At 49.1% G+C, this 25,108-nt stretch overlaps 1 protein-coding gene across 2 annotated transcripts in view; it reads left to right on the top strand.

Annotated features, from left to right (window-relative positions):
• The window catches only part of PRKCZ (protein kinase C, zeta), a 48,606-nt gene extending 24,660 nt beyond the window's left edge, over positions 1–23,946 (top strand). The window contains exons 5-18 of one of the 2 annotated variants that reach the window (XM_010155280.1): positions 770–855; positions 3,208–3,339; positions 4,354–4,414; positions 5,121–5,173; positions 7,148–7,336; positions 10,213–10,310; positions 14,435–14,521; positions 15,135–15,270; positions 16,373–16,460; positions 17,156–17,275; positions 18,164–18,243; positions 18,793–18,882; positions 20,453–20,568; positions 23,583–23,946. In XM_010155280.1, coding sequence (XP_010153582.1) covers positions 770–855; positions 3,208–3,339; positions 4,354–4,414; positions 5,121–5,173; positions 7,148–7,336; positions 10,213–10,310; positions 14,435–14,521; positions 15,135–15,270; positions 16,373–16,460; positions 17,156–17,275; positions 18,164–18,243; positions 18,793–18,882; positions 20,453–20,568; positions 23,583–23,670 — 1,424 coding nt within the window. In that variant the 3' untranslated portion in view covers positions 23,671–23,946. Of the gene's footprint in view, positions 1–769; positions 856–3,207; positions 3,340–4,332; positions 4,415–5,120; positions 5,174–7,147; positions 7,337–10,212; positions 10,311–14,434; positions 14,522–15,134; positions 15,271–16,372; positions 16,461–17,155; positions 17,276–18,163; positions 18,244–18,792; positions 18,883–20,452; positions 20,569–23,582 lie in introns of both variants that reach the window. The other variant, XM_010155279.1, reaches the window with a different exon arrangement.
• Positions 23,947–25,108: the final 1,162 nt, after the last annotated feature.

Genomic DNA, 25,108 nt, shown 5'->3' with positions numbered 1-25,108 from the left:
GTCTCGTCCTCCCGGCCGTGTCAGCGCTGGGGCTGCGGGCAGCTCGGCGCAGCACCGATGCCACGCAGCACCGATGGGGCGCAGCACCGATCCTCTTGTGAGCCGGTCACAGGGAAGTCGCACGTGTGTATGTGAACAGCGACAAGAGAAGTAATTTGGAGTAGATGGTCGGTGCGGTCATGCGTAGCCCCGTGGAAAGTCTGCCTCAAACAGATTAAATCATTTCCTGTTGTATTTAGAATATATTGGAAATAACTGTAGGCCTGCACTGGAACTGCTGCCCTAACAAAGTAGATGTTGTGGCACTGTTGAACAGCAAGATAAAACGGGGTCAAATAATTGTGACTCTTCAGGCTACCAACATCTCTGCTATGGAGCAGCTAAAGGTTATTAGCACCCAGCGCCCTGGACGTGTTCCCATGGCGGTGGCACGGCGAGATCAGCGTTGTGAGGTCCCCAGAGGAAGCTGTTTCTTTAACGGTTCTCTGACCCTTGGACCTGAGCCTGAACAGCCAGCAGCCAGCAACTCTAACGAGATTATGGTCATGTGAGGAAAAAGAGACAGGGATAGAGGAAAGGGAGAGGCGGTGGGGAAGCACATCCTGCAGACGCTGTCGCTTACGGCTGCCTTAAAAATCAGCAGGGCTTTTAGCTGTGCGCTGGTACTTGGGAAAGCGAGATTGTTTCAAGTCACCACTTGCTTAAGCTACGTGCCCGGCATGGCCGCGCTGCCGTGCTGCTGCTTTACACCTTTGTCATGTCTTCGCAGAATCCATCTACCGCCGCGGAGCCCGAAGATGGAGGAAGCTGTACCGAGTGAATGGGCACTTGTTTCAGGCCAAACGCTTTAACAGAGTGAGTACTGTTGCGTAAAACGTTGGGGTTTGGGCATGTTCTGTGGTAATTGTTCTCTCAGCCTGTGCTTTTTCTGTGCCTGGGTGTTGGAAAGGAAAGCAAAGCAAGATGCTTCTTCATGTGACTTCTCACTCTGGGCAGTTACTGAGGTCATAACAGTCAAAACCATGAAGGTCTTTGAATCTGGGGTGGAGTTATATGTGATTGGTGGGAATTACTTATCTTTAAAGTCTACAAAACCTGGGTGAGTGACTCTTCAGACTGATGCATAAGTAGAGCAGCTTTTCTCCTCTCCACTCTATGGTTCTGTTTGTGTCTTAGCGTAAGCCTGTCGTGCCCGAGGACGAGAGCTCTTGACATTAGCTTGAACTGTTTGGAATCTGAGGTATTACCTAATCTAATTAAGAAAAAAATACCTGGTTTAGTGAGCTAAAATACAGCTGCATTAAGAATCTGACTTAATCCATGTAAGCAAGTGATTGTAGCTTTCAGGCTGAGACTCCTCCTTCGCTTACCCCGGTATGTCTAATATCGCAGCGTAGGTACGGATGTCTCGTCCACTTGGGGGGTTCCACGCAGCACTTGGCACAGTGAGACGAGCTAACTTTTTGATTCGGCAGTACCTTTGGTTTTTAAATGAAATTAGCGTGTTTTTTTTTTTTTACTGCTACCTGCCCCAAAACCGCATTGAAAGGAGGAAAATCCCCGTACAGCTCAGTATCCTTCACCAGATCTGTGAAAAGCATGTGGCACAGCTGAGTTACAGCGTGCATTTGTGTAGGGTGCCAGCTCAGTTCTTGTAAGTTGTAGTGTAAAACATACACTCCTTTGTGCTGCTTTGCTGCACGGATAAAGGGTGTTTCTTTGAAAGACTGGGCCTGCAGGCCTGCCATGCTGGTAATCCAGAGTACAACACTCCATACCAATGAAACCATCCTGCGGTTTGGGTTCCTCCTGGTCCAGGAGCACAGATGAATGGCATGCAGTTACATTTTGTTTCCTCAAACTATCAAAATAAGAGGAGGGCAGTACAGAAAATAATTTTCACAAATGATCCATTCTCTCGGACGTTCTCTTCCCCGCCCCGACTACCTCTGGTGAGGATTTCTCGTGGCTTAATGCTTTTGGGCAGGACAGCGTGTGTGATTCATTACTCGCAGGGTCTGAATAACCACACTCTAACGTGCAGCTTGCAGGGAGGAACAGGCTCTCACTGTTCTCTGGCTCTGGGACAGCTGCTGAGTCCTGCCGAAGCCCGCAATGGGGATGAGCAGCACTTCGTGTGCAGCTGGCAGAGCGCAGGCTGTGTCGTAGCCTGGGGCAGTCATTCCTGGAGAAAGGTTGCAGAGACTAATGAGGAAGTCTTCTGTTGGCACCCCGCAGGCTGGGTAGAGGGGTAACTGAGACCAGGGGACTCCTTGGCTTGTAAGAATCTGGGATTGCTGTTTGGCACTTGGGGTAAAGTGGGTAAAATGACCACAGCATACATAAGCTGGGAAAAGTATTTACAGACCTGCCCTGGCAAAGGCAGAATGGGGATGTCTGGAATCTGTCCCCTTCCTGGTCTCCTTTAGTCAGATGCCGTGCTGTCACACCTGTAAAAAAGCCAGTGGTTGTGGCATTGAATAGTGCAGCCAGCAGAGGTGTTACATCAGACTCGGTAGAGAAGTGTTGTAATGGTGTGAGGTTTCTACTGATGTTCTACCACTGCTGAAGTTTACAGGAGCAAAATTATACCAAATTCTTCATACTTCAACTTTCCTTTTGTAACATTTTGGGCCAGTGTTCCCCAAAGCAGTCACTTTGGGTGCTTTTTACGCAGAATTGTGTAGTACCAATTCATGATGGTTTGGTTTGGGTAACCTACACAGAACCTGGAGCTCAGAACATAAAATCATAGAACGGTTTGGGTGGGAAGGGATCTTAAAGCCCACCTAGTCCCACCCCCTGCCATGGGCAGGGACACCTTCCACTAGCCCAGGTTGCTCCAAGCCTCATCCAGCCTGGCCTTGGACACTTCCAGGGATGGGGCATCCCCAGCTTCTCTGGGCAACCTGTCCCAGTGCTTCACCAACAGACTTGCTAAGGACAATTTATGGGTGTTGGGCTGCAGCATGTTCCGTGTGTTCCCAACCTTCATTAACAAGGACGGCGTTCAGCTGAATCCTAAGGGTGAAGTGCAACCTTTGGTCGTTCGGAAGCTCTGGGTATTGTAAAGGAATTACGGAATGGCTGCCGGGAGGTGACTGGGATGGGTTCTGGTAGGGTGTTTTCTGGCTGCTGTCTGAGATAACCACTCACCTGCAGAAAGGAACTGATGATTGACTTGCTGATATGTGTTCTGGCTTCTAGAGAGCGTATTGTGGCCAGTGCAGCGAAAGGATATGGGGTCTCGGAAGGCAAGGCTACAAGTGTATCAACTGCAAGTTGTTGGTCCATAAACGTTGTCACATACTTGTTCCGCTGACCTGCAAAAGGCATATGGTAAGTCAGGGTTCTGCCCGGATGTTTTCGTTGTGTCGCAGTTTGTAGACGCGCATCCCGAGTAATTAAATGCCAGGGTGGTTGTAGATTTGTAACACGTGGTGCTATTTGGGTTTCGGTCTCTGAAATGTCTGGGGAGGACAAGCTTTTGGATGGTGAGCAGTAGTGACACAGTGAGAAAAGAGAACTCGTGATCAGATTTCAGTGTGAGCAAGCTTGAGCTTCCCTCCTCCAGCAGCCACACTGTGTTTTACAGAGACGAAGAGCTGGCACGGGTAGTCACACTGTTTGTCCCTTTCAGCCCATGGGAATGTTTTGAGAACTGAAGCACTTGCATGATTTTTGTGCTGCTGCTCGCAAAAAGGCTTGTTACTTTCCTGTTCTCACCATCTCGTTTTCTACAGTCCTGTTCGCATCCTCTCTGTTTTCCTCATCGCTTCCAGGGGCAATGCTAACGTCTTTCCTAGGCTTTAATCTGTAGCCTGAATTCTGCCCTTCTCCATCCCCCTCACAGTGCTGTAACCAGTATCTCATTGGTATTGCCAGCTCTACCCATGTCTGCGACACCCGTGTGCGAGCAGTAAGGGTTCGTGGCTTTTAAGCCGGAAAGGAGCGTGCCAGCGCTCTGAGTTGGGCGCGGAACATCATGCTGAAGCGTTCGCTTCCCTACAGTTCCGTGTGTAACGGACTGGGAGGTCTTCAGCAGAATTCAGGTTTGGCTTTTGCAGCCGCATGTGCTGGCCTTCTGTCAGAAGGCAGCTCAACGTCTGCTGCAGCTGCGGGGACAGGTCGAGGTAACACGGCGGCTTTCGGCAGGTTTTATAAGGCGTTGCAGTAGGTTAATGTTCAGCAGCGCTGCCTACAGGATCCGGTCGTCGTTCTGGAGAATGCAAGCGTAAGGTTCTTGTCTTGTGCTTTTACGGCAAGACGTTCTCCCTTGCCAGGGACTGCGCAACCCAGCGTGTGTTCCCTCTAACCTCTGTGTTTTGCAAGGATTCCGTCATGCCTTCCCAGGAACCTCAGTTAGATGATAAGAACGACGAAGTCGACCTCCCTTCAGAGGAAACCGATGGAAGTGAGTACTTTCTTCTTCGGCTGGGATTTGTGTCTTTCCCCGTTTGAGGCCCAGCTTCCACCCTTGCCTGTTTGCTTCTAGTTTTTTGAAGTTGCCTTTGGATTAGCTCTGGTTCAGTCCCATAGGCTGAACACTCACTAGGGACTCAGTTACCGTAAATGTCCTTTGAAGCGTGGCGGCTGCTTCAGTTTTGGCCTTGACTCTGTGCTCTGAGACCCATTCCAGGATGGGAAGTTATGCACGGAGCAGGTGGCAATGACAGCTTTGCTTTTTAAAACAAACAGAAAACCCCGCGCTTCAGCTCCAACCTGTGACGCTGATACGAGTGCAGCCCAGGACCTGAAGCCTTAGTTGCTTAACGTGGTGCAGTTCAGAGTCCTCTGCCTAGGTTAGTGCTTTTGATGGCTTAAGCTGTCTTGGTTTGAGGGCCCGTTTATCGTACCTGCTCTCCAAAATGACTCTGGCCTGTGGCAGATACTGTTAGGAGCTCAGAGGCTCGTTGGTGAGTGTTGGTTGGTTGTTCCTGCAGTGCCCTTTGCACCTGCTGTCCGGGCTACAGGAATAAAGGGGGAACACTTCAGAGCCGTCCCGTTGGATTTGAAGCAAACTGCTGACCCTGAGCTGCTAAATGATCTTTCCATTTATTGTTTCAGAATTACTGCTAATGAAGGCCTTAACCACACAACTTGTTTGATTTCTTTTCCAGTCCCCTACATTCCTTCAAATCGGAAACATGACAGCATTAAAGATGACTCTGAGGTATGTCTTAAAAACATGTTTGTAATTGATATTTACACGCTCTTAATTATACTCTGTATAAAATACCCAATGACTTGTCCTGTTTTTTCCTGCTACTTTTTAAAAAAGTTGTCTGCAGTTTCTTTCTGAAAATTGGTGGGTTTTTTTAAAGCAATTTTTCTAATTGCTTAAAATTAGAAGGAATTTCAGATTCCTTCTATAAACAGCTTTTGTTGGCCCAATCACGATGTCAGAGATATTTGTTTTGTTTTTTCCCTTCCATTCATGTTGGAACAAGAGTGATTCAGTAGAGGGTTTGACTTTACTGGTCCTTGGAACAAATGGTGGCTCTGACATTGTCTTGGCTGCTCTCTCTAATGGATGTACACCCGTTGCCACCCTCAGGCTGCCTCTACAGCTGTTGGTATGGAAGCTGGGTCAATCTGATCATACATCAGCTATCCAGCTGAGATGTTTCATATAAATAACAGCTCATAATTTATCGACCGCCCCTGCGGAAATACAAACCCAATAGCAGGCACTTACACTCTGGTTTTCAGCTCTTGTGTAGCCTGTCTGACCCAGTCTCTGCATACCAGGAATGTTATTCCCTTAAAGCGGTTTGAAAAATCCAGATGGGCTTTAATTCTAAAGGGCTTCAGACGTTTCTTTTAAAATGCTGCTGGCACATCTGAAATAACTAGGGCGCACTCTGCAGAGCACGGCAGGTCGTTGGAATCCCACTTTTAGCAGCCCATGCCTTTTTTCCTCTCCCTCCACTACAATGCTTGTCACACCCATTATTGCACACTTGAGTAGTTCCTGCTCTTGGGCAAGTAACTGCCTTATTTTCAGTCACGGGTATTTAGATTCTCTCAGATTCACGGATGGAGGAGAGTCTTAAAACCCATCAGAGAGTTTCAGTTGCTCTTAGAATTGCTGGCTTCTGCTCTGGGTAGTGCTTAGGTAGCCACTGTTTGTGTCTAACTTTGGACAGATGCCGTTTGCTTAGCTGCCCTGAATGGTGCTGCTCTGATTTTCCCACCTTGCTTTTGAGCTTTACAAGAATAATTTAGGGTTGAGAGAGGAAGTGGTGTTCTGGGAGCTTTGTTGACTAGAATCTTTAAGCTCAGAGCAATCTCTTCTAATAGCAGTCAATCCTAGATCAGGATTCTTTATATAAATACTTTCCATAGTTCAGCGGAATGCTGATCTGTCTACGAGTACAGTAGTCAGAGGTCAGGTAAAAATAGGCCAGGGAAGTATGTCGGAGCGTTGTATACGTTGGTAAAACGTGAAATGCAGAGGTAGATGCTGCCTTGGTCTGGGTCAACTGCTTGTTCCTCAGACTCGCACGTTCACATTCCAGCAAACAGCCGAGATAAATTCGATCCTTTTCAGTAACGAAGTTTAAAGTACTGTTCTTCTTAGTGGAATATTTCCTGCAAACTCTCACGTTTGAGAAATTGGCACCTGCTTTTGTATGTTCCCAGGCACCTATTAGAAATTTTCGTTTTCATTAAAAGGGTAGTGACCTTAAGACCGGCAGCTGTTGCCTAAACTGAAACCAGGACAGGTATATTCATTGCCAAGTTGCTGTTTCCTTGTCCAGCATCTTCTCGGAGAGCCTTTAATTGTTAGTACTGCAGTATCTGTCAGAATATGAAGGATGCCCTTCACTTAGTGCGAAGGATAACTCTGCACGGCCTCCGCATCGAGAATTTGAATAAAACCCCATTTCTCAAGGCGCTGCCTTCAATTTTCCTGGGAGTATTTAAAAGAATCATTGAGCGACCTATTGCCTTGAAAAACAGAGTGACTGTTAGTAAGAGCAAACCCAACACCAACCAAACGTTTCTGAACAAATGTGTTGCAGCCAGTCACTCAGGTCTGTGTGGTAGTGACAGCGGCAAGCGCGTTCTCTCCCATGGTTAAAGAGCCCTTTGCTTCAACAGTTACTTGTTACGAACCTGTCTTCTGCCTGTTTTTGTGCAGGATATCAAACCAGTCATTGACGGGATGGATGGAATTAAGATTTCTCAGGGGCTTGGACTGCAGGACTTCGATTTGATCCGAGTTATCGGCCGTGGGAGTTATGCCAAAGTTCTTTTAGTTCGGTTAAAAAAGAATGATCAAATTTATGCTATGAAAGTGGTGAAAAAAGAATTGGTCCATGACGACGAGGTAAAAGCCTGTGTTAATTGCATTCTGCTACCTGTTGTAAGAACAATGTGCTTTAAGAGAAACCCTGAACTGGGAAAGCAGCGGAGGTTTCGGACCCCGTTTCTGTGACAGAAGTTTTACTGACTCCTGACCTCATGTCACCAGCTGTCTGTACAAAACACCAAGGCTAAATTGAGAAATGTCCCTCATTTTAATAACGATTAGCAGTTGTTTAAGTAGTCTTTGTAGGATGCTTGTGAAAAACACTCCAACCTGGATGTGCTAGTCTGTAAGTGGTGAGATAAATAAGGTGGAATTTGGGCACTTAATTTTGAAAGACAACAAAGATGTTTTCCAAGTCAAATGAAGGCAGCTGCCAAGTATTGTCTTCTGTATTTCGAAGTAGGAGCTTAAACTTCTTAAAGCCACGGTGATAGAGGTTGTGTGCAAGTGGCACAGTACTCAGAAATATTTTTTTCTGTGGGTTTAAAGAAAAAGGATGCTGCTGCAATTTGAGGTCACAGTGGTTTAACCATCTGCCACAGAAATCAGTGCTGCACTCCTTGAGTATTTCCAAAATCCTGTCAATCTTTTTTGTACAGGATCTCAAATGCACGAGTTTGGGGAAAAAGAAAATAAAACCCCACAACCCTTCATCTTTTGCCTCTGACAGTCACACTTTTGAAAGGTGTAGATTTTATACCCATGCTGGTTTTTTCGCAAATGTGATGAACCAGTCACAGCAAGCCAGGAGGGCGGATTGAGCCACCTACAACGCCATCCGGCAGGATCCTGCAGCGTGGGTCCGGTGGGGCTGGGGTAACTGGAAGGCCTGCACGCGGGGCACAGCCCCGATCAACTGCCGAGAGGCCTGGCGGAAGGGTAACTGGTGCCAGGCCTTACTGGGACGCAGCAGGGTGACGCGCTCGTGCGGGAGCGGCAGCGTTCACAGCGGCCTACAGAAAGCCTGACACCGTTGGGCACCTGAAGGTGAAGTGCTGCGTCATCCCTGTGGGTGCAATCCCAGACTAATCAGCAAGAGAGGGCAGTCTCACCTCAGAGTTAACTTCTTAGGTAGCTGTTCTTACATTAGAAAGTGGATTTTTTTTGAACTGAAGGCAGTTTGGGCTGGTGATGTTTTGTTAAATTTATGCTGTTAGGGAGACAGGGTTTCCCAAGAGGAGGATGTTAAGAAGACAAAAGATGTTCTCGGTGCAGTTTGTGAGGGTAGTTTCAGGTTCTCTGGCTGCCATTCCAGAGACTAGGGGTAGGAGAGTTGGGAAGTTCTTCTGAAGTACTTTGGTTTGTCACTTATTTCCTGTTTCTTGTTGTGAGCAAAGGTCAGACTGTCATGTAGCTTATTCACTGTTTCTTTGGACGTGTGTTTTTCTGAGAAAGTAGAAGCTGAAGAAAAGCATTGTTTAATGGGTTATGGGGTTGTTCCTGAGCAGCAGAGGTAGGTGAGGAGAGTCTCCCCTGAAGAGCGGCTATCCTACATGATTACACAGCAGACTGAGCTCATTGGTTTTTCTTTCCTGTGAGATAGGCTCTATCGTGAAATTCCGGGAGTTGGTAGGAAATCCAGTGAATTCTGTGAATGTGTGAGATACTGCAGGTACTGGCGACTTCACCTGGTGTTTCGCGGATAAAGACGGTTCGTGACGCAGCAAGTGTCAGTGTGCTTACATCAGCCAGCGCTTCCCAGGTAGTGGTTGATACCGGAGAGAAGTGGAGGTTTTCTGCATGAGGTTGAAGAAAATCGAGTATTTGGGCTATTACGTTTTTCTAAGCCTCATCTTGTGACCAGTAGTGCACTAGCACCACACTTAGTAGTGCGCAGGTGCAGTAGCGAGGGCGTTAGCTTAAAGACTCCTTAAGAGAGCATCAGGCCGTAGAAAGAAGTGGACGTGTTTTATTCAGAACTGGAGTTTTGGCTCATGTTTGGACCCAGGTTTAAGGTTGCAGGGTGTTACATCTTCAGGAGTGTCTGAACACAGAACTGAGCAGGTTGGTTTGTTGATGGTGCCATGCCTTGGTTTCCTTTGAGGCTGTGGCTTCACTGGCCGGCTGTGGCAGGAAGGCCTGGTTTCTCCCTCTCTCTTGGTTATCTCCAGATCCATAGGCTGGTTTCATTGATGGGAAGTGAAGTGTCTGTAGGAAACCATTCCATTCCAGCCTGTTGGCAGGGTGCTGAATGTTTGCAGGGTGGGGCATGGTCCGTGTATTGCATGAAGAAGGAACATCTGGTGCCGAACGGCTGTCCATAAGGTTCACGTTTTGTCGGGTTCCATGAAATCGGACAGTGGTTTCCGTGGAGCTGAACTTTGCAGTCCTGTGCTAGTCTCATTTGGATTTCGGTGGGTGTTTGCTGTACGGTGTTGCACTGGGTGCTCAGGACTTCTCCCCATGAAGTATTAAAACAAGGTTGCCTGGGGTACTTCTAAGGACGATTTTGGTTGGACGAGCGGATCGGGTTTGGGTAGTTTCACAGGATTCACTTGGAGTTTCAGATGAGCTAATGAATTTCAGTTTATTGAACCTTTTGAAAACTGGAGATTCCCATTGCTTGTGTTACTGGCCTTAGGATCGTTTATCTAAGGTAATTGAACTTCCTTCGATGACCCAGCAGGAGCAACGTCTGAAACAATGCAGATGTATGATGTTTTAAAATGGCTTCAGTTCTGTGCAGACTTTTCCACACGGTGAAGGAACTTGTGAATATGTAATTGAGTTAAAACGCTTTTTAACTTCCTGCAATTCTAGGGGTTTTGTCTTTCTGAAGAACTGTAACAATGCCGCTATATGTAGGGGAGCACAGATGTTCACTATTGCTTTTCTGGGAATGCCCACAGTGGTTATGCAGCAGGCATTCTGATTGTTCGATTACTCTATTTCAGGATATTGATTGGGTACAGACAGAGAAACATGTGTTTGAACAGGCATCCAGTAACCCATTCCTAGTTGGTTTACATTCATGCTTTCAAACAACAAGTCGGTAAGAAAGCTCTGCAATTCTTTTGTTTTGAAACCCTTGATCGTTGTGCTAACTGCTTCTCATAAAGCAAACGTGACCGCTGCCAGCGCCGCCCCCGGGTTTGGAAGGGAGCGTTCGGACTCTCGGGGTTTCAGGACTGCGACAAAGCCAGCTCAGGAGAGGAGCCTAGCCAGTGCGGTGTGGAGAGCAGGGCACGGTTTTCCAGGTCTGGAGGGCGAAGATGGATGGGAACGAGGAAGAGCCGTGAGCCGTCTTCCCCGGCACGGGCCGCGTGGCCCCAGGAGTAGGAGGGTGGTAGCGGGGTGAAACAGCTCTGTGAGAGAGGGTTTGCAGTACCTGATCCTGCTGAGGAGGGCTGAATCGGCTCCTCGAGGGCCAAGCTGCAGTTCTTCGAAGCAGCATGGGAGTTGGGCTGCTCAGTAAGAAGGGTTTTTAATAATAACTAACTTCACGCACACGCAGGTTTCATTTTTAATCTGTGTAAGGCCTCTGAGCCCGTAACACACTGGTGTGTGGGATTCCATTTGAAAAAGCGCTTAATAAACTCTTGGCCACTCTGAAATGCTGATTTTTTTTGTCCTTGTGCACGCAACCCCGAGTGGATCATTTGCCGCTTATTTTGCCATTGGAATGCGAAGCACTCGGATGCCCACGCTGCTGTGTGTCGCTGGAGAATCGGGATGTGCGTGGGGCTTGTGGAGTGGGGTTTTTTGCTTTCACCTATTTGCTGTTACACTTTTATACTGCCTGCTGCCATATGGATCGTACTCAGAAGGTAGAAGTCCTTCCATCGGGCTTGCCTGCGTGGCGTGCAGTGCAGAGTGCCAAGTTTTCCAGTCCCATATTCTTAAGAATAGCCCCTGTTGGTTACAATGTGCATTATCCATTTTTAAAATATGAATTTCTTCAGTCCCCAGGCTTCCAACCCCATAATGGTTTTAGTCATAGGAAATAGCATTTTCCTAGCTGAGATAAAGGCAGTAAAACTGCTGCATGAAGTCTTCCGAACGTGCCTGGAGTAGGGAGTGTTTTGGAGCAGGGAGAAGGAATGACCTCCAGAGGTGTCTAGGCTTTCACCCGAAGAAATTTGTCTGGCAGACAAAAAATACATCTTTAGACAACTGCAGCTAGGCCGACATTGGCAAGCACCTCACCGAATAGTGAGCAGTACTGGACATCTCGTGAAAACTCACGTGCTAGGGCAGGGCGAGGCATTGGGAAGGAGGTGCTCACCTGTACTGGAATTGGAAAGGCTGAATGGAGCAGTAGGGAGGTGTTTTTGCAGGCCGCTTTGGTGGTTACGCTGAGCAGCGTAGCTGAGGAGCAGAAACAGCAGCAACATGCGGAACACGTTCAAAGCTTTCTGGATTGCTGCCCCTCCTTTGGGGATCCTGTTTTTCCAGGCTCGCTTCCCCTGGCAGGGCATTTCTGTATATAACTTGAGCCGTTTGCCATGGATACAGCCATAACGTCATGGATTCACGCTTTGGTGATAGCTGTGATGCTATAAAATCACAGTTATGACCTCATTACAGGCACAAGGAGAAGCTGAAAGTGCTCTCAGTTCATCAACATCCGATTGTGGTAACTGGCCCAAAGGAGACAAGTAACGGGAACAGTCTGTGTACGTGTGCTAATGGGGGGGTTCCAAAGGAACACGCGCTTTCCCTTAAATAGGAGTTGAAATAAATCTTTAAGCTAAGAAATGTGTACCTAAAGCTGCTAATCGGTGCTAAGTGTAGCTGTTCACATCGTTTCAGATACTGGTGATGCTTGGCTCGTGCCTCCGGCCTGCCCAGCGTTGCTAGACAAGCAGCTTCTGAGGATGGCAGCAATCCGAAAGCTCCATCCTGCAAAGCCATTCGTGTCTGTGGGAATCCTCCTGAAACCAGCAAGGACTAACAGCATCGTGACCTGACATGGGCAGCTCCAAGTGTCAGGATCTGAGTGGCACTGAAGCGTCGGAAACTTCCGTACAGGCTAGGAAAGTTGGAAGCAAAAAATTCCGGGAGTGCTGGAGGAAAGCACTCGTGGCATTGTTACCCGTTTGATTTAGTTTAGTTTCGTGCATATATTCTTTTGGGGAGACTGCTGAAAGGCTTGCACGCTGCGCTGCCTCCAGTAATTTTCCCTGATTTCCCTTTAAAGCTTTCAGCTCTTTAAGAGTTTCAAATGAAGAATCCTTTTCCAAGGAGGGGGAAAAAAATCATCCTTAATTATTACCAATTATGGTCTGGCAGACTGGAGCATGTGTTTTCCAAATGGAATGTTTTCCTGCATGTGGACGCATGGAAAGAAGTTTAACTCCTGGAAGATGAGGCGTGTAAGGGAATAACCGCTTCCTGCGATGGCCGCAGCCCTCCTAAGGAACTCGCTCAGCGCGTTGCCATCCTGTAGGTCTCTCTGGCCTTGGCAGCCTTGCCTGGATCCTGCTTTCCCAAGGATGAAACCTTTCCTGCAGATATACTAGCAGTCTTCTGTGGCTGAGTCCACCTAGATTTTCTTCCCCCACTGATCCTTCTCTTGCTTGGTTGGAGAAGTCTGGTTAAAAAGCTTGTTCCATGGAGGAACTGAAGCCGTGGTGCTCCAGCCTTCCCGTGCCCAGCTCTCCCACCGCGTGGCCGTGCTCTGTAGGGAGTGACACAAGTGGCTCCTTTAGACTTCCCTTCTAGACCTTTTTCTACAGATAAAGGTCTCGCAGAGTCGAGGGAGGGTAGGATTTCATTGTCTGTCCTGCTGGCTCACCAAATGGTTTCAGCTCTGCTAAATAATGGTCGTAGGTGAAGTGAGTCTTGGTCCCGCGAGTCTCAGTCCATACACGTTAAACAACTGGTTTTTGGTCTAGGAATGCCAGCCCATTTCTTAGCAGGAGTTGTTCCGTGATGATCATACAGTCTATAGGATACACGTACAGAGTTATTTCCATTAAGGTGCCAGATGGTGTAACTGATTGGAAAACTGATTGTCGTACGCTGTTCAGATAGACCTTGGTTTTTGAAACGTGAATTTGGGTTACGCTCCCCTAAGTGACTCTTGCCCTGCCTTCAGTAGATGTGTTTGAGCTTTTTGGGAGCTGAGCCAGCACAAACAGCGAGCTTCATAGGTACATAATTAATACCACAAATCCTACAAAACATATTGATCTCCGATATTGCCAGATAGTCATTAATTATTTTTAACGGTAGAGTCATTTTTAAAAGCTGGTGGGTGACCTTTTTGTGGCAGAACTGGGTCAGAACTACAAACGCCAACTTTCAGGTTTTGCCCGTGCAGGAACCTTGTTGTCCTGGTGTGTATCAGCTGCATTGAATCTGCAGAGCTCTTCAGCGCTTCAGCTGGCTGTTAAAGAACAGCCTGTAGTCAGGGAGAGTAACAGTTTAGTTATTGTTACGTCCAGGTAAATCTGTGTCAGGTCACTGGTGACTGCCCTAAATTTAGATTTACTAAAGGAAGGTTTGGATTTCACGTGCTGCATCTTTTGGAGGGGTTTTTAACCCGCAAACCTGCATTCGAAACGGTCGTTGTTATTTCGGGCAGGCTGATTTCTTCAGTCCATCAGATGCTGTTACTCAGCGCTGTGCACTCACTCAGCAAACTGTATCCTGTGGAATTTTGTTCCATAAAAGTCAAAAAACTCCAGCATCATCGAATAAGAAATAGTCACGTGACTGTTATTCTGTCTTTTTCAGGTGAATGACAGTTTTACCTTTTTTGGACCAACTCTCATTCTGCCATGTGTTGCTGGCACGTTTCCGAGCTTTTGCTGTTATTCCTAAGTAACTCTGAGGAGCCTGTGTGGCTCTAGGCTCGGGGGCTTTTCTAGACCTCGCGCTGCACGGGTGCCCCGTTACCCTGCGGTGTGAGTGGCTCCGCACAGCCCGCGTCGCTCCGTAGCCTGCTGCGCGCAGCCGCCTCTCCGCCACGTTGACTCTGGCGTTTACCCGAAGGGTGGGACCCCTCGTAATAGGGATCCAATAAGTGCTCTCTTTTCTCTTAGACTCTGTAAGAAGCCTAGAAATCTAATTCAAGAGTGGAGGTGAGAATGTCTGAAATGGGAAGGATAAGAAGAGTCTTTATTCCGGAGAGTTCCCGTGGAATCCGTTAATTGCATTGTTTGCTTTCAGACTGTTCCTCGTCATAGAGTACGTGAACGGGGGCGACCTTATGTTCCATATGCAGCGGCAAAGGAAGCTTCCTGAAGAACACGCCAGGTAGAGCGCTCGCGCGGTTACGGGGTGGCTCGCCGGAGCCGTTCAGGGTCCTGTGAAACGCTTTCCAGACTTCGGGCCGTGAGAGCACCCGCGGTTGGTGCTCAGTTGAGAACGTGCTGCCCTGGCAGGCACGTTGGGGTGGTTTCAGGAAAGCAAGCGTTCGTTAAGGAGTACCAGTTATTGCTGTTTACTGCGTACGTAGGTAATGCTGCTTGGGCCTGCTGACAGGGGATGTGACTGTTCGCGTACCTCGGTCTGTGCTGAATTAGTACCGTGTTGGCAGAAGATGAAGAGCCTGGTCTGCGTGGCTCTGCAGCACACAAAGTGTCGTTGTGACTAACGAACGGGAAGTGCGGGTCTGAAAGATCCCGGTACGACACAGCAGAGAACCCACAGCCTATAGAACGAGTGTTTCCTTACTTGGTAGAACTGAAAAAATAGTTTTCCATATGTAACGCAAGGAATGGTTTTACAGTGGAGGGGTCAGCGTCCTCGTGAGCAGACGTGGCTGCGTTGGCGTGCTGGTGGTACCGGTGTAAGAACAGATTCCTTTAACTGCATGGCTTTTGTACAATCTTAGTGCTGATAGGAATCGTCTCCTTTTTGACTGCAGGTTTTATGCTGCTGAGATTTGTATTGCTCTGAACTTCCTCCATGAAAGAGGCATAATCTACAGAGATTTGAAGCTAGACAATGTTCTCTTAGATGCAGAGGGTCACATCAAATTAACAGACTATGGCATGTGCAAGGTAAGCCTTTTCTTACCTTTCTTCTGTCGCTCTGTCGTCCAGTGGTGTGAGCCCTCGGCACCCTCTGGGGGACGTGCTGCATCCCGGGAGGGGAAGCAGACGCTTTCTCCTTGCCTGCACGTCGTGTAACTGAGCCCAGAACCGGTTGTGGAGTGGGAACTTTGTGCTGGACGATGACGGAAGAACAGAACCACATTTTTTCCTTGGTGTATTTCACGCTACGTGGGTCACTTGTGGGGACAGAAGTTTGGCCTGTTGGCCAAGGTAATTTCTTTTATCTATTTAAGTTTCCTATGTGTCCCAAGTTATTTCAGACAAGTGTGTTTTTGAGAGCTTTTTTCGTCTCTCGGTAACTGCTCCTGTGAATACGGGTTGCATCCGTCCTTCTCTGGGGCCGGGCTGGACAGACTGTTAACCGACAGGGCCTCTCCACTATTTCGGTTCTTAGGCTGCAGTCTTTGGCACTGAGGCAGTTTAGGGAGCGTTGTTTCAGAGCACCTGGTAGAACGGACCTGCTGTGAAGCAGAGAAAAGCAAGAACACCTCAGTGGAAAATACTGGTGGTAGAAGATACCCACAGGGCGTTGAATGTAGCGAGGTTGGAATGCCAGTCCGGAGTGCAGTGTCTGTAACCTGAGAAGAAGTCTGCTCTCCCCTGGAGCTCTTGGTCTGACCCCAAGACATCTGGCTAGCCTGTGGCCTGAGATCACAGTCCAGTGTGTTTCTCGGTGAGAAGAAACCCCTGGAGCCAGAATTGCAACTGGCATTGTGTTGATTCCTTCGTTCCTAAAATCAGAAGGGTTTTTTCCCCATCATCTCTTTGGAAAGGGCTTCCAAATCGGTTTTAAGTGTCTCTGTGGGCAGTAAGCAAAATGTTGTTTCAGACGTGTTGTGACTGGGTGGTAGTCAGTTGCTTTCCTGAGGATGAGCTGTGAAGTCAGAGGGCAGCTGGCAGCACTGAGTGTGAATTTTGTTCCAGCTTTGCCCTTTTTGAAAGGAAGGGCTTTAGCCTCCCCAGGTAACTTGCCTTTAGAAGTCTCATTAAGGGAAATTCCCAGAGAAGGAGGTCAGGTTGTAATTTATGACTTGCTTTATGCACGTAGGAAGGTCTGGGACCTGGTGACACTACAAGCACTTTCTGTGGGACACCAAATTATATTGCACCAGAGATCCTCCGAGGAGAAGAATACGGTGAGTTGTGACTAACCAATTTGTAGTTGTAATAAATCACAAAGCAAAGTTCTCGTTATAGGTTGGTTCATCTACAATTATATTTAGATTCCCACATTTTTGTGTCTTACATGTTGAGAAAATGGAAATAATATTGTACAGTTTATTCCCTAATTAAGGTTATTTTTGTTTTTCACTTGCAATCACTTATTTCTGCTTCTTTCAAATCATACATTCCCTGAAAAATAACTAGTAAATGATGCTGAAGCAAAACCAAGTCCATTCCTTGAAGAAATTCATGTCCCAGCTACTCTTGTCCTGCAGACAAGGGTGTAGGCCGCTGCGACAAGGCGTTAGTGCTCGTGCAGAAGTCAGTGGGCTGTTAACCAGTGCTGCTGTTTGTGAGCTCATCTCATCAGGAGATCCAATGTGTCGTTTGCTTACATGATCCTGTACCATTCAGCACTTTTTAACCCAAAAGCTGGAAGTTTTCAGCTTAAATAAACGGTGTTTTCTTGGAAGCACTGCTGTCGGGTGGGTGCCCACCAGTTCCTGGAGTTTACCTTTGTAATCCCCAGTCAGACAGCTCTCCAGTCTCACCCCGTGCTGGTGTAAATCCAACTTTCTAGAAGCAGCCCATCAATCCTCGTTTACGTGAGGGAGAACACCCAAATTCAAGGAGATCTGGCTGAAATCTGTTCTGCAAATACTTGCAGGGTTCAGCGTGGACTGGTGGGCGCTCGGTGTGTTGATGTTTGAGATGATGGCAGGAAGGTCTCCGTTTGATATAATCACTGACAATCCAGACATGAACACTGAAGATTACCTCTTCCAAGGTATGGTCCTGATGCTTATTTTCCTCTTGGGGGAAGTAATGAGAACCAGCAGTTCCAGGAGGCCAGTTAGGTTTTCCCTTGCCCTTGTTATCCCAGAGCTGCCCATACATCTGCCGTAGATAAAGGGCCCCCATTACTTCCAGTTCTTCATCCCAGGAGTTTAGTTTGTTGAGCTCAGCTAAAAAGGTCAGGCGTTGGGAAGACTTCTTCAGACAAGGAAAGACTTTTCTGAGATGTCCATAGTTTGGGAATAACAGAAACTGTACGGAATGGTGTCTGTTGGGAAGCAGTCCGTAGGCCAAGGACGAATTGCGCATTGGGCGCTGGGAGAGAGGAGAGGAGGCTCGTTCTGAACCTGTGGTTCTGCTCCAGACAACTTTTTTTTTACTTTTGATGAAATTAATGAAGCTAGTTTTTGAGCAGTTTTACCTTTCAGGAGTAGCAATGTGTGAGTTTTTCCAGACAAGAGCAGTAACCCTTGCCGTGGCGATAGCAGCGGGAGCTCTGTGACGGTCTGGGGACTCGCTGACGCCCTGGTGTGGGGGACTGCTCTTGACGCTGTTTCTGCAGCTACGCGGCACAGTCTGCCGTGGTCGGCTTGGCAAGCCTGACGTTAAACCACTGCTTAAAAGCACAATTGTGCACATACTGGTGGCACTGTAAGGGGTCTATTCCCTGTTCATGCTACAGAGAGCAGAAAAATGCAGTTTCTTGTAGGAAACTTGAAGTGTCAGTATGGCAGTGCCTCTTGTTTGCCTTGTTTTTAGTAACTGCCGCATCTCCCCATTTTCACATGGAAACGTATTTAAATAACATGCTGTGTGTATTGAAATTGTGGTCAGTGTCGTAAACCAAACCCCAATATTGCTGTTTTTCAACCTGTAACAGTTATTCTGGAGAAGCCAATCCGGATTCCAAGGTTTCTTTCTGTCAAGGCTTCCCATGTGTTAAAAGGATTTTTAAACAAGGTAAGTAACGTTCTTTTATTTTTAGCATCTGAGATCTGAAGTCAGAGCTTCCTACTGAAAGCAATACAGCTAAGAAGTTAATCTGCTTACTGCTAGGAAGGTCTGTAAAACCTTGGTATCCTGTGTGCTAAAACCCCCACTTCTCAGTTGCTAATTTACTGAGGGGACTCCACAGCACAGACCTGATTTAAAAACCTGCACCTGGTGGGGAAAAAAGAACTATAGGCTTGTTTGTAAACTCTTTTCTCTAACGTTGACTACTCAGTTAAGCCGATTGAAATCCCTAGAACCACTGTCACTTCTTAATGGAGAAATGAAGGACAGGAATTACACGTTGCCGAATAAATCTAGATTTTATTTTTATTTAAGAAGTTGTAAAATACAATTTAAAAATAAAATTTCCAACTAAATTAACTAAAAAAAACCCCAAATCCCTCGGTGGCCATAGTCCGTGTGAGTGGGCAGCGGTTTGCGTCGTGATGGGGAGCGCGGGAGTCGCGTACGTGCTGCGAGCGGTTGGAGTCCGTAACGCGCGTTTGTCTTCCGCAGGATCCCAAAGAACGGCTCGGCTGTCAGCCCCAGACGGGATTCTCTGACATCAAGTCCCACACGTTTTTCCGCAGCATAGACTGGGATCTGGTAAAAGCAATTCCTTCTGCTTATGCCTCTTTGCAGGGGATAGATTCTCTTAGTTTCTGTGTTGCGTGCCGGCAGCAATCCCGTTCAAAGCAGCGACACGCAATTCCATGCACGTAAAGGCCGTAGCTGGCTTCCGGTGACGTAACGTGACGGGAGCTTTATGTCAGGCCAAAAGTCGGGCTGGCTCCCGAACCCTCAGAAGGGTTCGGAATGGCGGAACTGTTTCTTCCTTGGTTTCTGTTGGTAGGCTGCCACCGTTCTCCTCCTCCTGGCTTTCCCGGATAGAGTGCTTGGAAGTAGCTTGCTGGCTTGCGTGGGGAATGGAGCCGTAGGTGTCCAGCACTGGGCGGTCGCTTGGCACTGGAAGAACAGCGCAGGGGTTGCCCAGGCTGCCCGGGCCGGGGAGGCAGCAATGCCCGCTTGCACCCAGGGCGTTTGAGCATCAGTGGAAGTGATAGGTTGTGCTTGAGACTGCTGTCTTCCCTCGTCGTGAAGCAGGAGAGAAGAGCTTGCTTTGCTTGTTGGACAGTGCTGATGTTGGGGGGCAGTGGGAACCTGGAGGGCATGACGGCGAGGACTCTGTTCCCAAAGCGAGCAGATGCCAGAAGTATAAATCCACTGGAGTAATTCCCAGTCAGTTCCACAAGAGCCCCCTTGTTGTCATTTAAGGAACTTCATATTCTAGACTATTTCAGCTGGGAGACTGGATAGTAGGATGGATGTAACACGTAGCAGACACAGCAGCACGACTTGGCGTTCATGGGAAGAGGCGACGTAGCTGCTGAGAGCTTGGCTGGTGCATGCGGCCGCAGGATGTGACTGCGGGCTGGGTTTGATGTATGGGTCTCCGGTATAGCAGCAATTTTCTCTTGTTGACTGTCCCTGGTGAGGGAGATAAACGTGGGTTTCCAGTGAATATTGTATGTAAATGTATTCATGGTTAAATTTTAATTGCAGAAGAAACTTCTGGGCTGCTCTAGCTCTTTTGTTGACTAGTACTACTTGCTCTTAACGACGGCCTACCCTTGTGGCTACTGACTGACTGGGAGGTAAAGGCTGGCCGCTTCTCTGTGCTGTGCTGGCATTACCGTGCCCGAATAAGGCTGGCTGTGTTGAGTGGGCGTACTCCAAGAGGCAGCTTCAGGGGAGCCCGTAAAAGGGAAGTGAGTCTGTTGTGGGAAAGGATCTTGGCTTGAACGGAAGGCTTGGTGTTTAGAAACTGTTGAGGCAGGTGGATGCAGTAACAGTGTGTCACAGGACGAGAGACCTGGGAAAGAGCTGCTCCTGGAGGCTTCAGCTGAAAATGGTATTCATTTCTGGCAATATTTGAAGGTTTGTATTTAAAATGCAACAACGGGATGACCAGGATGAGCGAATAGCAACTCCCCTAGTCTCGAGCTTCATGTCAGGTGGTGTTAGACGGGGCCGTATCTTCCAGCAGGGCTGAACTCGACCGTCGTGACTGCCCCGTGCAGGTGGCCGAGAGCCGTGGTATGCGGATGTTCACAGGGGATCTTGTAAATGTTTCATATTCTAACTTTTCCTCTCCCCCATTATATTTTTTCCTCAGCTGGAGAAGAAGCAAGCGACACCTCCATTTCAGCCCCAGATCACGGATGATTACGGCTTGGACAACTTTGACACGCAGTTCACCAGCGAACCTGTGCAGCTCACCCCCGACGATGAGTATGTTTGCCTTTGTCCCCCGACGCAGCTGCGCGTTAAGAAGTGAATTTAAGGGCCGGCGTACGTGGCGGTAGAACCTGGTCAAGTTGGAGCAAATGGGATGTTCTGTGTACCCCACGTATCTTGGGTGACACCGTACTTGTTACGCGTGAGGAGACAGGCCGGTGTCCTCCTCCGTGCGGCCTCTGATTCTGATTTGCTGTTGAGTGAGCGCTTGGCATGGAACGAGGAGACGGGACTTTGATTCCTGGCCCAGACAGCTTGCGTTTCTGTACTCGGGAGAAGCAGTGGAGGCGCAGCTCCAAATGAGCTTGAGATAGCAGGACAGTCTTCCGGAAACTCCGATTTAAATGGGCTGTGGAAAAGCTTTGCAGGAAGGGAGGGTGTGCTTCAGCCAAGGAATGTGAGGGACGAGGAGCGATTGCTGTACGTGACACTCGGTCGGGGACAGGGTGGCATGTAAGAGGACAGGCTGTAGTGTTGGTAGGGAGGTGGGAGATGTAACGTGGCCAAACCCGTAAAACGGTGTACAGTTGTTCTCTTGGAGAGCTTAACACTGGAACTTCCTTTAGAAAAGCAGGCAGGTCTGTGTGGTGGGGGAAGATGCCTTAGAAGGAAAGGTCTTGTTGACTTCTAGTGGAGGTGTCTCTGCCCGTGGCGGGGGGGTTGGAACTGGATGGTCTTTAAGGTCCCTTCCAACCCAAACCGTTCTGTGATTCCTTCTGTGATTCTCTGACTTCCTTTGCCTGTGAAGGGTTTAGCCTGTGTCAGATGACAAGTGTGTGGGGGCCCAACGACATCCCCGTTGGAGTGATAGGGTGGAACTGCTGAGAAGCGCAGCCGTTTGGGGAGGAGGGGTCCATTCTTCTCTTTCCGAGGTGGGTTTTTCTCCCAAGGCTTGAGCATGCGACTCCATTGCCAGAGAACACTTAGGCCTTTCGAGTGGCTTTACAACGCTGTGTCCACTGCAGAGCGTAGGAGAGTGTGTTGGGAGGTTGCTCTGCTCTCCTCTCGGGACCGTGGTGAGACTTTCTGCTGCTTTTTTAGCGCTGGGACACAGATGCAGAATGAGTCGAAGGAGACTCTGGGTTCGTTAAAAATGGAAGACGCAGAATCCTGACACCTCTGCAGGTAGGAGTTGTAGGTGAGCCTCGCTGGGGGAGAGCAGCAGGCTTGTCTGCACATTAGACACCTCTTTTCCCAGTACGTCTAGGTCTGTTCCTTCGTCCCCCTCTGACCAGCTGCCCTCTGCTGAAGACCGTAACGCGTTCTTCCCAAACCTTTTCAGCCCCTTCTCTTCACCGGTTTCGTGTTCTTGCGCTTCCAGCGCGTTGCACTCTCTGCAGTTTCTGACTGGGATCTGCAGAGCTGCTGGTGGGTGGTGTTTGGGTCTAGTCAGATGCTCGACCAAGACAGTGCTGAGGCGTTGCTTTGGGAAATGGGCTTTTACGAGAGGTTTCACGATTTCTGCGTGCCTAGGTACCGTCTGAAGTACTGCATGCAGGGGCTGGCCTGCTGGCAGCGCGGGCTGTGCCACACTATCCCAAGGCTTTCATCCTTAAAGGCATGAGACCTCCACATTCCAGCCTATTTGTGGCTGTTAGTTTTTCCTCCTCTTCGCTGCAATACAGCAGAGCTGAACTGCTGCTCCTAACGTGCCTGTTAACCCTGACTCGAGCCCCAGGGTTACTCGGTCCGTCAGGGAAGTTTTAGTTACGTGAAAGACTGTGTTGGTTAAACGTGTGATGGTAGGAACGAACGCTGTAGCTGGCAACCCAGGGAGTCTGCTCCAGGGGCAGTAAATCCACTGCTGCAGGATCTGCCTTGCCACGCTCCGAGGGAGCAGATCACAGAATCATGGAACAGTTTGGGTTGGAAGGGACCTTAACAACCATCCAGTTCCAACCCCCCTGCCATGGGCAGGGACATCTTCCACCAGACCAGGTTGCTCCAAGCCTCATCCAGCCTGGCCTTGGACACTCCCAGGGATGGGGCATCCACAGCTTCTCTGGGCAACCTGTCCCAGTGCTCCCCACCCTCTCTGGGAAGATTTCCTTCCTGATGTCCCATCTCAATCTTCCTCTTTCCATTTAAACCCGTTACCCCCATCCTGTGACTACAGGCCCTTGTCAAAAGTCCCCCCCAGCTTCCTTGTAGCCTCCCAGGCACTGGAAGGGGCTCCAAGGTCTGCCCGGAGCCCTCCCTTCTCCAGGTGGAACCCCCCAGCTCTCCCAGCCTTTCATCAGATGTTCATCCTCAGGTATTTGGTGTATTCGGAGATTTCGTCATGGACGTTTGTGTCCCCAGTGCTCAAGCTGGGATGCTGTAGTTGTGTTACCTGTATCTCCCAGACCCCCAATTCCCAACCGGCTCTCTCTCAAGACTCGGGCACGTATGAAGCAAACAGCGGATCGGAGACTGGCGCAAAGCGCCTCGGTTACTGTTTGCGTGACACCAGGGATGTGCAGGGCGTACGCGTGCGTCACGGGCGCTGACAGCGTTACACGCCAAGCGTGCGCCCCCCCTGTGGGGAGTCTGAAGACCCTCACGTCTCAAAAGCAGCGCTCTTTGGTGTACATCGACTTCCAGGCCTGTCCCCGGATTTCCTGCGTGCGACGCGTGCTTGCAGAAAGCGTTCCTTGGCGGTGTGCAGAACGTCGGCGGCGCGCGCAGCCGGCCAAACACCTGCTGCTCCTCTGGGAAGTGGTGTTGTAAAGCTGCAGTCGCTGTCGTATCCCGCGCGGGGCCCCCGGAAGTTACCCGCTGTCTGACGGGAAGGGCAGAAGGAACCTGGCACCAGGTGGTTCAGAGTTCCCAGCCACGTTGCTGTGGGTGTTGGCATAAGGCGTTACTGTCGCGTATTCCGGGGTTTGGAGGCTTTTCTTGATCTGTTGTGGCTTCTACACAAGATACGCATTTTGTAAGGAGTTTTGTTGCTCTTTTTTAGAGCTACAGCAGCAAAACCAGTGTCTGCAATTGCTAAAACCTGAACTCTGCTTTTGTGTGTTTTCTAGGGACATCATAAAGCGAATAGATCAGTCAGAATTTGAAGGATTTGAATATATTAATCCCTTGTTGCTGTCAACAGAAGAAACGGTATGAGGGAGCGACACCTTCGCTGGGGACAATGTGAATGACCTTTCAGTTTATCCTTAACTACAGTATCTGCATGTGAGGCTGGGGAAGGGTGAGCTTGTGGACGGAGACCAACGACGCGTAACAGAATTGCTGCTGAACGTCACGGACCAGAACTGATGACTCGGGTGGGTGTCTGCTGCCACGCGGTGCTTCCGAAGCACTGGGCACGGACACAGCCGGCTTCACTGAAGGGATATGCATTTCGTGCCCGTTCCGTGAAGGATTCAGTGTTCATTGCATCCCTGGAAAAGGAGACCCTGACCTACGTGGCGACCTACGAACGTGTGATGCCGTGAGCTGCCAGTGGAAGGGCACTAGAGCGTAACATCCCGAAGAACAAAACGCTTTACGGTGGTGTTGAAGCTTATCTTGATGCCTTCTTTCACAAGCGGAACCGTCGAACACCCCGGATCTCTCTAAAAGGAGTTGTGTCTCATTAGCGATCGAAACGTAAATTTGGGTACGAGATTTAAGTGCCTAAAGGGATGGACTGCAGATTAGTGCGTGTTTGGAACGTTCCCAGCCCTGGTAAGTTCTGCTTGTGAATGCTGAGGAACCGGTAGCGCAGGGGCCCTGCAGTTGGCAGCTGCAGCCCGACGTTCGTTTGCGTCTATGGGATGGGAAACGCGGTGACTCGGCAAGATTAATTCCCCGTTAGCTTCTGCGGTCTCCGTTTCCAGATCGGGTGCTTTAAACTCCAAATTGACCAAAACGTAGGGATTGAAGACTAAATTTGCACACAAAGGGTTCCTGAAAATCCCTCAGCGGTGCCTACACCTGCAGCGATGTGCTGTGTGCCGGGTCCTTCGGAAGGTGTTCCTGTCGACCGCACGGCTGGTGGGAGGTGGAGCAGGAGCGCAGCAAAGCGGGGCCATAGCGCGAATCCGGAGTAACCCTAACTCGATGTACGCTTCCCTGATAAAGCACACCTCCTGCTCTCCATGGGCTGTCCGCGTGCAACTCGGTGTGCTCAGCAGCTCATCCGTCACGGATGAGAACGGATGTTCGGGCAAAGCGATTTGCATCCAAGTAGTAAACTTTTTTAATGCGAGAAAAGTGAGTATCTAAGAAATTGCATAAAGCAAAAGGTGACTGTCAAACGCCTTCCCAGGGAAGCAGGGGGTGTTGGGGGGGTGCAGGGAAAGGTTTTATTACCTCAGAAAGGTGAGGAATTCATCCGCTTGGGAAAGCTCCTGGCGCTGCCTTTGGGTCCGTCGAGGTTGGATTGCAACCTCCAGGCGCTTGTGCGGACGCCCCGTCTCCGCTGGAACCGCGGTGGGGGCAGCATTCCCTGCGGCTGGATTCTGGGTTGGCTGCTGCGTGGGGTGGTAGGGGTAGGGACACCAATCCCGTGGGAATGAAACCGAGGAAGCCTGTGCCGTGACATCTCCCCTAATTTGGT

The sequence above is a fragment of the Eurypyga helias genome, unplaced genomic scaffold (assembly GCF_000690775.1).
Source record: "Eurypyga helias isolate BGI_N326 unplaced genomic scaffold, ASM69077v1 scaffold12857, whole genome shotgun sequence".
NCBI lineage: Eukaryota > Metazoa > Chordata > Aves > Eurypygiformes > Eurypygidae > Eurypyga > Eurypyga helias.
This window is presented reverse-complemented; position numbering and strand designations above follow the sequence as displayed.